The sequence below is a fragment of the Ranitomeya imitator genome, chromosome 7 (assembly GCF_032444005.1).
Source record: "Ranitomeya imitator isolate aRanImi1 chromosome 7, aRanImi1.pri, whole genome shotgun sequence".
Taxonomy (NCBI): domain Eukaryota; kingdom Metazoa; phylum Chordata; class Amphibia; order Anura; family Dendrobatidae; genus Ranitomeya; species Ranitomeya imitator.
The window spans coordinates 26,421,425-26,434,832 of NC_091288.1; the positions used below are offsets into that span (position 1 = coordinate 26,421,425).

General features: G+C 42.8%; 1 protein-coding gene across 1 annotated transcript in view; it reads right to left on the bottom strand.

Moving 5' to 3' along the window:
- RND3 (Rho family GTPase 3) overlaps positions 1–12,241 on the bottom strand; it is a 28,263-nt gene extending 16,022 nt beyond the window's left edge. The window contains exons 1-2 of the mRNA XM_069732903.1: positions 11,892–12,241; positions 11,218–11,305 (exon numbers count right to left, since the gene is read on the bottom strand). Coding sequence (XP_069589004.1) covers positions 11,218–11,305; positions 11,892–12,161 — 358 coding nt within the window. The 5' untranslated portion in view covers positions 12,162–12,241. The remainder of the gene's footprint in view (positions 1–11,217; positions 11,306–11,891) is intronic.
- Positions 12,242–13,408: the final 1,167 nt, after the last annotated feature.

Below are 13,408 nucleotides of genomic sequence, written 5' to 3' on the forward strand. Positions count from 1 at the left end.
CTCCAGGAAGATATCCAGGCCTCTCTTGAACCCCTGGACTGAGTTCGCCATCACCACCTCCTCAGGCAAGCAATTCCAGATTCTCATTGCCCTAACAGTAAAGAATCCTCTTCTATGTTGGTGGAGAAACCTTCTCTCCTCCAGACGCAAAGAATGCCCCCTTGTGACCGTCACCTTCCTTGGTATAAAACAGATCCTCGGAGAGATATTTGTATTGTCCCCTTATATACTTATGCATGGTTATTAGATCGCCCCTCTTGTCTTTTCTAGGCTAAATAATCCTAATTTTGCTAATCTCTCTGGGTATTTTAGTTCCCCCATCCCCTTTATTAATTTTGTTGCCCTCCTTTGTACTCGCTCAAGTTCCATTATATCCTTCCTGAGCACCGGTGCCCAAACTGTACACAGTACTCCATGTGCGGTCTAACCAGGGATTCGTACAGAGGCAGTATAATGCTCTCATCATGTGTATCCAGACCTCTTTTAAATGCACCCCATGATCCTGCTTGCCTTGGCAGCCGCTGCTTTTTGGATGTAGGAGAAATCAACTACAGTGCGGTATACCTTCTAAAATGATCCTGGAAAAGCCAATCGGCGCTTGAACAGTAAAGCTGAACTCCGGCGCATGCGCCGCGTAATCGGAGAGATCAGTTGCTTTCTCTGTATGCGCCAGTCCTGAACTCAGTCCCAGGTCATCAGACTCCCCATTATTTGTCCACATGCATAGAACGGAAATACTTTACCCACATAAGCGCACGCGCCAGTTTTCTATTCTACCAATATAGACATTTGGAGACAGCCGAAACATTGTATTTTAAATCTATTTCTATGGGAATTTGGAACTTTAAAGAAACAAAAAATCCCAACAACGATAAAAAGCACAAAAATGGAGCGCGGTTCATTACTAAAGATTCCTTAGTAAAGTAACACAGTTTTAAGAAGGTACCAGACCCTCCAAACTGATATCTGTTCTGCAGGCCCCCAAATTCCCACAGTAGGTCCTATTGTAAAGGAAACTGTGAACCTTGGCAAACACGGCAGTCTTTAGAAAAAGCCTAACATTCTATACCCCGCATTCCTGCCGGTATGAATTCAGCGCATATGTTCCTTAGAGCACATTATTACTGGCTTACATGGGAACGGCCTCTTGGATTGTGGCCATTGTGTAAGAGAATCCTTAGTGGAATTTGGGGGGTAATGTCCCCCCTGTTTGGGTAATATCAGTAACAGGCAGGAGCACAGAGCTTTGATGTAAAGGGCAGATTTTCCCCCTGACTGGTGAGTGAAGGGGCTGTAGATCGTGACACTGAGCATCTCGAGTTTCCACATCTAGAGTGACCATCAATGCATTTCCACTCGCAGGATCCGACATCTGTCTTCTCTCCAGACTCGCTGAATATCTTTACTAATCTTCGATTCTTGAGAGACGAGTCAAATATTTCCAGTACGACAGTAAGCGCCGCTTGTCCCTTCTCCCATTGTCTCCACACTGGAAGTATCCAGGGGAAAGTAGTGGAGCAGAAGGGGAACATCGTGTGGGAAACTCACTCATTCACACTACCAAAACTTGTATTAATGCGCAGCTCTATTAGAGCAGGAAAGGATTACAATTTTGGATCCCAGTAATTTACACTCCCCGCGTTATCATCCTCCACATTATCAGCACCTGCTCCTCACCCTGGTATGGAGATGCACCCCATTACCACTACCATACCCGATTTAAAGAGCAAATGTTGTTTGAATTTTAAAATTTCACAAATCAAATCAATTACTAAGTTGCCTATTTTCCCATCAGATAAATCGGCTTCTTTCTCCTCCTGGATTGATCATTCGCTCTCAATTTATGGGTAAAAATCTGTATTCAGTGAAGAAAGATGACAGTTGGTCCTTTTAACATTCTATGGAGTGGGAGGAGCTAGAGGCAGGCAGACGTTCTGCTGCAAGTTCTCCTAAAACAGCAGATTTCTCCATAGAACTTTACGAGCACCAACTGTCATCTTCTCTCTCAGTAATGGGAAAGTCTGTATTCACGAAAGACTCATTTTACCTGTGAATTGATCAGTCCAGGAGGAGAAAGAAACAGATTAATCGAATAACAAATCAAAAGTTTCTTACTTTTCACGTGTACTATACATTTAAGGGAAAAGGGAAAAAAAACAAAAAAAAAAAAAAAAACACACACTAAAGGTTACTCAAAATAACTAGAGCAGTTGGAGGTCCAACGTCGCCCGCCGCTCAGCAGGGACACATACTATAGTGGCCATTCTCGGTACTGCAGCTCAGTGGCCTTTCACTTCCTTGATTGGCAACGAGCTGTAATCTTGATCCGACTGTCCCTTCTCAGAAACAGAATTTTTTAAATTTTTCTTTACAGAAAGGAGAACTGCAGAATGCAAAAGATTTCAGTGCACAAATTTAGAAAGAAATTACCCTTTAGAAGCACACAAAAAAAAATAAAAAAAGATACATAGGGTCATAATAAAGTGAGTTTTAGTAAAGACCAGATCAAGGAGATCATCTTTCTTGTAAGAATCTGGCCTCGGCCACACAAAGTGTAGGGCTTATTGAAGAGTCAGGAAGCGATTTGTCTGGAATGTCACATAAACAATCCCATACTATATCCATCATACACTGCTGCAGAACATTAGCATACCCTCCTCTCCAACGAGGCCCATAACATGTCCTAGCAGGGGCAAGTTGCACAATCGAGACTTGGAAGCCGTCCAGATATACTGGGGGCCTCACTTTTTTTTTTTTTGGCAGATCTTTTTAGTCATTTACATGCTTTGCTCAAAACTTCCATCCCAAAACACAAAAGGAGCTTGAGCACAACTGGGAGATAGCAAAACATTTTTAATTAAAAACATAATATCCTTTCACATAAATTGCATCAGATTCTTTATACCAAGATTGGAAAGTACAAAGCCAAAAAGCCAACTCTGTGCTCAGGAACTGGAAGAAGAATAATCAAAATGTTTACCGAGCCTTTGATGGAGGAAAGGTCTTGAGAGAACACATGTCTGGAATCCGAAACTTCACACAGATTGCGTTTGGTTGGATCTGAACAAAAACAGTTACAAAAATCGCTGTTGCGCAAAGTTGGGGGAATCTAAAAGTAGACGTAACTGGTATGTTCAAGAGTAGTCAAGCAGGAAAGTCATGGGAAAGACATCCAAAGAGAGTCCTGGAAATACACGACCGGTCTAGGACACAAACGAAAACTGACAACCACTCAAGATTCCATTTTGTGTCAACAAAAGATGACGATTTCCTTTCCCCACATACAAGAGTGAGGAAGAACAAAGTCAACAAAAAACGTCAAAGTCTAGAACGTAAATTCACCTCCTTCGTTAATCAGATATGAAAAATAGTCACCAAGGGACAGGTCATAAATTCCCTTGACACCAGTTGCTGGAGGGGACTGTAGATTTGGTAACTGTAACCTCACCCGACAAGTCAGAATTAATCAATCAGTAGCCTAGAATGTGATGATGACATGGGTGGACTGACGGGCCCTACAACCCTCGGGGGTGAAATTGGTAGCATCGACACTGCACCAGGTGCCAAACGCAGATAGTCCTCAGTCACCAGGAACCTAATCTGCTCCACGTCAACTGTGATGAGGACCAATTACTGGTGCCACACCATGGTCGTAAGCCTTCAGGGCACCATCATAGTGCAGTCAGCAGACAGAAGGAGCATTCCCTTGCTAAATTTGGAGAAGGATACATTTTGTAAAGAAACTCGAGTGACAATTTTTTTTTTCCGTGCTCATTACCACCTCTGGAGCACAGTATCTGGCTCCAATGTCCCAGAGATTAATCATTATATGGCACAGATTACAGGCACACCGCCGAGCAAATAGCTCCATATTGCCGTGTGGATCGTACAGCCGCACTGATGTTTGATAAGAACCCGGGAAATTGCTTAGATTGCAATCAGACTTGTGGGTAAATGGGATTCCCTGTGCTTGAGGTTAGGTATCAGCGCACTAATAGGCCGCAGGGGAGGTGTGGATATATTCCCTGGGTTTTGCATTGCTAGGTTTTTGAAGAATATAAGGGATATAAGCTCAGGCTCTAAAGGGCAGGACTAATCAATAGGATAGATCAGTGTTAATAAAGCTTTAAAAAAAAAAAAAAGACACCCGCCACTAGAAGAGACCACCGCCTGAGGTTAGGGCATATAATGGGTGAAGCTGGATCTATTAAACAAATCTCCAGAGCGCAGAAAGGGAACAAACTGCTTAAGTAACCGGTTCCTTCTGTATGCAAAGCTCCCGCTTCAAAAAAGGTCACTTTCCATCTGTACCTAGTCAGTCAATCTGTCCGGCCACTGATTTATTGGATTTTTTTTTTTTTTTAATGGTGGGACTTCCTCTTTAATAGGTATTGATTTTAAGTGTCAGAGAAAGAGTTGGGCAAAAATGATCTGCAGGGCCCTGATTCAGCAGTCATATCGGTAGACCGCAGCTGCCAGATCAGGCACCTACATGCAACTTTTCATTTTGTAATTAATAGGCCCCATGACATCATATCCTGATATAATCCCAATATTGCAGTGGCCTACCAATCAGAAAAGGCGCCCAAAATGTCGGCAGGTAGTAGAAAGTTCATAGCTCTCTGGCCTTCTGCTACTTAATACTGACATGGCCGTTGCACCAGGGTAACAAATCTTTTTTTGCTCAACTCTTATCATAGAAAGTAAACAGTTCCTCTGTTATTCCTCCTGAAATGTATAAATAGACAACTGGGAGTTACCAATCCTCTTACCAATAAAACTATGCACTAAGTTAACGGTGTCAGTGGATAGAGACAGTGTAAGGATCCTCCATATTGTTGTGGGAAAAGTAACACCCAGTTGTCAACTTTATTCAAAACCTTTCCAGGAGGTATTACAGAGGAACAGCACAACAAGAGGAAAAAAACTAAAAAAAAAAAAAAAACACCTCTAGAAACATTTAGGAGTCAGGTCAGCTCTTGCCATGGTCTTCGACCTGTGGCCCAGCTGTTGAAAAACTACAATTACTAGCACGCCCTGATGGCTGCAGCGCTGATAACTATCGTAAGCACTGGTACAACTTCACTAGGAGAATAATGCGATCCTTTCTCCCTGGCATATATAGAGATGGGTAAGATGTCATTGTGCTACGCTTTCCTTACACGGCTCCACAATGTCGGATAATGATGTGCCTGATGCAGACATGTAAACTTTATTGCAGACCTTGGCACTGGTATTCGGGAAGTCGCAGCAGGTTCCAACTACAGAAATGCTACGAATTTATAAAGCAAAAGGCAAGTGGCTCAGGCGGGAAGGAGGAGGTCTAGTGCTCATCTCATGATGGCCCTTGTAGTCCTTAATAAAAAGAGGATTCCATATATTGCCGCCTGTTACCCTGAGATCAGCTGTAATCTATGGAAACCCCACCAGAAAAAGTTCAGTTCTCCTACAGCGCCACCACTGGAGAAATTAGGTATTACACAGCAGCTACTGAACTATACAGGCTGGGCATGCAATGTATGGAGAAATTAAATAGAGACTTTTTGTGGCCTCACCCCAATATGACGTGAATGAGGAGACAAGGGGTTGTCCAGGACTACAAAAACATGGCTGTCTTTTATCTCCCCCAAACCAAGCGAATGTAGCAGAGTTGCAATACCACACCTAGCCTGTAGACAGGAGTGGCACGTTTGTTTTTGTTTTTTTAAATGGCTGCCATAATCTTCTAATCCATGACAACCCCTATTCATTCCTTTTTTTAAGTGTACCCAACAAAAGATGGAAAAAAAATATATAATAATAATAATTTAAAGGGCAATTCCATAATTCACAGCTGTCCCATCACGTACTTCATCCATGCAGTTATCATTGGAGAGGTTCTACTTTTTAAACAAAACATTCCTAACGGGACAAAACATTGGCTACAAGTTATCCCCTAGGGCCTAGGAGGTATCACAGTCCTGACCCTGACAAGTTAAGCCCCTGCCATAGGAAAGAAAAAAAACAAAAAAAAACCATGCCACACCGAATATTCCGTTACTGTAATATACAAAGTTAACTAAACTCACATTTTTTGGGTGGAAACATTTTTTTAACAAGGTAACGATGCCAAAAGAAGCTTTAAAATGTGGTTTAGGAACTTTTACACAGTGTGCTCAAACTTTGAGGGGGAAAAAAAAAAAAAAAAAGGCATCCGGAAGATCTAAACTTCCAAGTATGTGGCCTAATCAATGCCATACTTGTCTAATTGTTAACACAATTCTTGGCGGAAGGATGAATATACAGAAACCACAAGAGAAGTCCTTGCTCTAGAACGCAGGCTGCCATGGAGAGGGGTGGACTTGGTCAAGCTAGACAGATTTAAGGCCTCCCATACACATTGCCAGGATCGGACGACCATCTGCCATGTATGGGGGTCTCCTAACTCTACCGGCAGATGATGTTGGCAGAGAGAAGGGTCAGGGATTTGGAAGATGCTTTCAGCCTCTGTCCTCGTTGAAAACACATGGACGATCAGTTGAGCATCCATGAATGTGGAAGGTTTTAATACTAGAGACAGGTTAGGAGTAGGACCATCCCGATGGGTACACCTTGTCGTGGTGGGTACACCTTGTCGTGGTGGGTACACCTTGTCGTGGTGGGATGACCTTTATATCAAAATAGCGCTAACTAAGTACTATTAACTTGCTGTGGGGTATATACTCAGTGATTTTTTTCCTTGCATGAATTTGCAGTTTGATGTGCAGCAGATCCACACATGGATTAGGCCCATTTTATTGGGCAAGGGGCAGTCCGCAGGGCTTTTCCCCATTAATAAGTGTGGCCAGTTGTCCCGGATTTTCCAGAACTCTGGGGCCAGAAGGGGGTGCGGTTTAGAGCCCCTCCCAAAAGTAGCCATTTCTGGATGGGTCGGTGGGGCACATAATTGTCAATATTTCTGTCAGTGACTATTTAATAACACTCCGCCACCCTCAAGTAATTTTTTCCCCCACAGATTGTGGACAGATTTTTCATGGATTTCAGTTTGGAAAATACACCATAATCCACATGGAAATTGTGGTGTGCGCATATCCCCTTAAATTAACAGTTTGTCTACCTTTGGGAAAAAAATTTTGTTTTCTTAAATAAACACGTGTATTTTGGGCTAAAAATTATTTTTGCAATTCGATTTAATTAAGAAATGGACCGTTCACCTTATATAATCTATTGCTGGCTGCAGAATGAGTTAACTGAAAAACCTGTCAGTGAGCTCCTACTGATATAGGAGTTTGTAACTCATTTATCAATCTATTTTGAGCTCCTCTCAGCTGATTTATGACCAGAGATTACATTAAAAAAGACACAAAAAGAGCTTGCAAAAGACAAGACGGTGCAACATTTTTAATGAAATGCAATTGCAAAACTGACTTTTATCTCAAAGACTCATGCATGTAAAGAAAATTTTTAATAAAGTCCCCAAAAGATGGTCAGCCGTTTTAATCTAGCACCTTTAACCAAATAAGTGTCAATTCACACAGTAACATTGCAAGAAACACCACTGCAGTTTTTCCAATGCAGAAAAAAAAAAAAAAATTATTTTTTTTGGAGGACGGTGGGGGGCGCAGTTTCTGCAGCAACCTTGATGGAATGTTACCATTGATGCATGCGGCATATTAGATATCAGGATACAGACAATATCAGGACAAGGAAGTGAGAGGAGACACAAGTCACAACAGGAGGGATTTTCCCATTCCCACTTCCTCCCCCATCCGCTTTCCCTGGGATCAGCTTTCAGGATCTTCCCCACCCTCTGTCCCCTGAGATCAGCTTACAAGGACTGCACATGAGACCAGGATGTCCTTGAGGCTGCAGGACACAGACCCTTCCCTATCCCCTACAATGTGCCCTGCAGGTCATCCAAGGTCATCCGCCCCATTTGTCATCATCTTTCTTCTTGGGACCAGTCTTCATTACTGCTATCGGAAGTAAATCCTCCAGTGAATGCCCAAACATTGCCGAAAATGGATGGATAAAGTGAAGACATCCAGCTGGGTTATGGAGACTTACTTTACAGGCAATGCTCCATAGGGGGAAATAAAAAAAAAAATAAAAAAAAAGTTCTCTGGAGGAAAATTACTTGCAAATATATAAAATTAAAACATCAAATGGAACAGATGCCGGATTACCAGACAGGCAAAGAAATGCAAATTGAAATTTCGTAAAAATGTGTCAAATTCCAACAATCGGGAATCCTAATTCCACGCCGTTCCATTTCTCTCCCCCTCCCCCCCCCCCCCCCCGCCAGTTGTCATGTGACCGGTCATATGTCTCTTGCATAGTTGCAGTCACGTGCCACCCAATCTTTTGTTACACATCTTTTGGAAGATGAATCCAGCAAAATCCTAATTTTCACTCCTTTTAAACTGGATAATCCATTTAAATAAAATAATCTTTATTTTTATATAGCGCTAACATATTCAGCAGCGCTTTACAGTTTACACACATTATCATCGCTGTCCCCGTTGGGGCTCTTAATCTAAATTCCCTATCAGTATGTCTTTGGAATGTGGGAGGAAACCGGAGTACCCGGAGGAAACCCACGCAAACACGGGGAGAACATACAAACTCCTTGCAGATGTTGTCCTTGGTGGGGTTTGAACCCAGGACTCCAACAAGGCGGCTGTGCTAACCACTGAGCCACCGTGCTGCCCATTTCATAAATTATAAATGTAATCTTATTAAAAAGGTGTAAATCAATGGTGATGGACACTGATCCGAATCCCCCCAAAACTCCACAGGTTCAAATCCTATCATGGGAGGAACTAGATAAAACTTGTTAGCAAAGGGTTAAGAGTCTTATACAACCGGATGCGGGATAGCTACTCAACACTAAAATCAAATGGTAAACATCAAGTCACACTCTACCAGCAGATCTCCGGCCTCACAGTCAGCAGACCAGAAGCCTGAAATCTCTGGAATTTCAACTATTTCCATAGGAGTGACTGCATGCCTCCGCTACATACTGCAGTGGGTATGGGGCAAATAAAGGAGTGAGATCTAATGTAGGGATGGAGTGCAGAATATTGGGGCACGGATTATAACAGAAACTAAGAAGAAGAAGATGGGGGTTAATATTTGGAGGCTATAATGACCATTGACTGGTTGGTCAACGACAAGCCAAGTTCTGTATACAAGAGGACTGTCTTACTGCCACCATGCAGCCTAAAGTGGCCCGAGCTCCCGATATCGGTGATCAGCCTAATGCACATGTGAGGCCTTTCAACTCTTCCTTGACAAAGGATATTGGGAAAGAGAAGGATCAGCAAGTTGGATTTGGAATGACCGATCCTTTAGTTTTCACCGCAGACGAATCTAGCAATGGCTCGCTCATAAAGAACAAAGGGCCGAGCGCCAAACGACATTGTGCCGGCCACTTTCTAATGTATATTGGATGGCCTAAAGAGAAAAATGGTTGACGATGTGGACCTTTTGGGCATTGTGGAGATCCATGGTTATGGTTGGTCTACGGGCCAGAAGATGATCTCTCCTACATGCATGATTTAACGCCATAAAAATTGGTCTAAGTTGGTAGGAAACAAAAAACTTCCAACAACCCAACCTGGTTGACAAGTCTCCATTGAGTGAGCCCGAGGTAGATGCTTTTGTACATTTGGTGGACATAGCCCATGCTCCACAATGTCGTCCATGGACGGTTGGGTTGGACGTCTCATTGACCATCAGTATTAGACATCTGTCCATCCGTGGTTGGGGTTGGACAATATCTTCACACACATGTCATCCCAATGACTTCACCATCTGCCAGATTGAGCAGATGTTGATCAGAATCGGACACCTTCTTTAACCAATTACATGCCATCAACTCAAGCAGCTGGTGCCACCATGAAAATAGCAGCTTGTGTGCGCAACCTTCAAGAAGCTGAGAAAACGCACACATACACACGCACACATGGCTTGTGCTTGGCTCCTGACAGATACGGTATGGGTTTTCTTAGCACTTCTCAATACACTATATATAGTAATGAGTACTTTCCCATCTATTCCGGTCCCCATTGTACAGTCTTCCTGTGGTGATGCTAGGAAAGCCTCAAATTTTTTTTTTTCTTCCTTAGAAGAAAGCTCTGAGGAATATATTTATACCACTTAAAAAGGACGACAATAAATCATTCGGATAGATATCAAACAAGAGATCATAGAAGCGATTAGGGAACAATGGAGGAAGCCGAAACCACCCCCCAAAAGAATCCATTGAATTGGAAAAATGTTCTCACTCCAAAAATCCTATGTACAAAGCCCCCCGAAATAATGCAGCGCTGCTTAGTGAAACGTAACATAAGACGGCGCTGATAACTTTATGATCCCACGGCAGCCATGATGAATGGCTATGACAATGGTCATTAGTCTGATGTGTCCGGCAGCAGAGGCTCAGCTGCCAAGATGGCATTTTAAGAAGGTCTGAGGAACCTGCTCAGACACCTATATAATCAAATTACAGGCTCGTTATAACTCAATGTCACCTTTACTCCAGGCTGGGGAAACTTTAACCATACAAGTGCTTTACAGTAACCCGGAATATGATCTCGGGGAAATATTTGAGGCTGGACGTCAGTGAATACCGCATGCCACCCTCCTGGCGGGATGACAAGAGTGAAGCATGTCGTTCACATGTGCGTGCAACATCATACATGTCATGGTCATTGCAGGCCTCCGGATACCGTCAGATCTTATGCAATCGCTGGTGACTATGCTCAAGCAAAATCTCAGCCCTGGTAGATGGCACAGACATAAAGCAAGCACTGCATCAGTGGATTTGGAAAAATGCCCGCCTGGCAACAGAGAAAACTGACAGCAGGATGAAGACAGAGCGGAGTGACTCTTAAGAGGCAATGGTCCCCAGTGGAGTTGGGACTTTAATTATATGACCCTAGCAGGGGAGGCTAGTCCATCATCACCAGTGCCAAGGAATACTGCAGAGCAAGGATAAGCAGGACGGGCAATCACACCTAGAAGGGGACCCCAAATTAGGCCCGAGGTGACAAACAGCCCCATAGAGGGTTAACGAACCGCCCTTCCCAATCATCTCCTGATACATATTCTCCCATACAACAGGGTGGTCACAAAAAAACAAAAAAAGGATTCCCACCCTCCTAAAACTGCATAGTTAACATGATATCAAGCCCACCCAATGCACATCGGTTAGATAAATGAAGGCTTTCTTACCAGACGTATCCCACAGACTCAGCTCTATCCTCTGGGTGTCAATTTCAAAACTGGCCGTGTAATTCTCAAATACGGTGGGAACGTAATTCTGAGCGGAAAGACAAAAAAAAAAAAAAAAAAATCAGGTTGTTATCCCTAAGGTCGGACTTAGACGGATGTAATATTAAACGTTACACCCCCTCCAAAACTTATAAGTATGGGGGAATTATAAAATTAAAAAAAGAAAGAAAGCTGTGGCTATAAAACAACAACCTGAGAAATTCTAGAAAATGATACATTATATTTATATAGAAAATGATACATAATCTTTATAAAGAAATGATACCTAGTATAAATATTTACAGAAAAATGGATACGTTATATTTCTATAGAAAGGATGCATGAATACTTTATAAAGAAAATGATACATATTATGGAACAAAAAAAATAAGACATAAGCAAAGACAAGTGAGCGCTGCAATGGATGCGTCTATGAGGGTCTCATCAGCCACAGAGCTGGCAATCTGCCCCCAATCATTGCACTGAAGCAGACCTGTAGCAGATCACCCTGTGCAGCAGCAGCTTTGCAGTAATCTTATACCCCTGAGAACAGATGGGGGGCGAGGGATCAGCTCTCAGTGGGGGGCTTGTTAACCCCTGAGTAGCTGGATAAAGCCTCAGCTTTCCTGACTTACCTCTGGGAAGGAATCCTTTGCAAAGACATGCAATAAAGCAGTCTTCCCACACTGGCTGTCTCCCACCACCACGATTTTGCATTTTACATTCTGGTTGGGATCCATCATAGATTTGCTAGTCAGTTTCTGGCTGCTTCTTCTCTCCTTCATTGATGTGAACTTATTCCTCTTTGCAGGTACAATAGAAGTTATGCAGAGAAAGGGACAGTTTGTTCCCAGCAGTCCCCTCCAGCTGTTGTATCCTCCCAGAGCAGAGCTGTAATAACACATCCAATAGAGAGGTGACTGAGCTTTGTTTCACTACTCCTGGCTGGTTTTATGTGTCCAGCCTCCTGCACTCTCCTTATGTCACAGATCCTCCCTTTTTTTCATTGTAGGGAGCCTGCTGGATGAACACCATGCTGCAGCCTCCCACTGCTGCCTAGTGTCCGGCGCGCCATCTAGTGGACAGTAGTGATACTACAAGATGCAGGACTTCATCATTTTTTTTCTTCTTCTTGGAAGGTTTCTTTCTTGTAGCTGATGCAAAATGGCATTGAACTTTACTGCAGTAGGTGAGTGCATAAAACAAAATGAGTAGAAATCAATGAAAGTGAGTGAAGCATACAGCTATTATGGAAGAATTCTATTTGCTGAACTGGAGATGAATACATGTGCAAAAAGGGGCAAGGTCTGAACCATATTCCTCCCCCACCAGATGTGGCTTAGAGCTCAACATTGTGTGGGGAAGGGAATGCAAACAGTCCCAAGAATCCAATAATTGCACAGTTCTTCAGGGACAGAGCTGAATGTATTGTCTTACTGAGGACTACATAGCCCAGGGTGCAGCAATGGGAACTACAGGGCTCAGAATGGCTCCACAATGGAAATGCTGCAGCTCTGTGCACAGAGGATTACTGCACCAACCATGTGGATGAGATGTGAAAAAGATCTTCTCCATGCTCCATAGAAATTTTCTGCACAGGAAACCGGACTCTGGTGTTTTTTTTATTTTTTATCCATGTTAATATAACAGTGTGACATCCAGTGCAACAATATTACTGCAGATTATCAATGAAATCCCCTGGTAGTTTGTTCGGTGGATTTTTTTGTGTGCAACTGTAAATCTAAATATACCGTAAAAAAAATTTGCTCCTTTTTCACCCCCTGCTATAACCGCAACATAAACTGACATAATGTTTAAGGCCATACGGCATGTCAATTTGTGGACTAACATCTCTGCAGCATTACTGTGTGCATGATTTTTGTGTTCTGACCTCACAGCATTATCCCTGTACGTGGACATTGTGATGCCTGCCTGTGACATCATTATATTGTTTCTATTCAGTGACAAGGTCACAGTGCACATGGTGTATCTGCCATGATATCATAGAGTGAATATTCCTGTACAGTGCCATTACTGTATAATTCCTCTGCGGTAGCATAATGAGTCCATTTTCCCTTTACTGTGCCTTTGTGCATTTTCAATGTACTGTGACATCACTGTGAGCATTATCCCTGTAATGTAACATCCATAT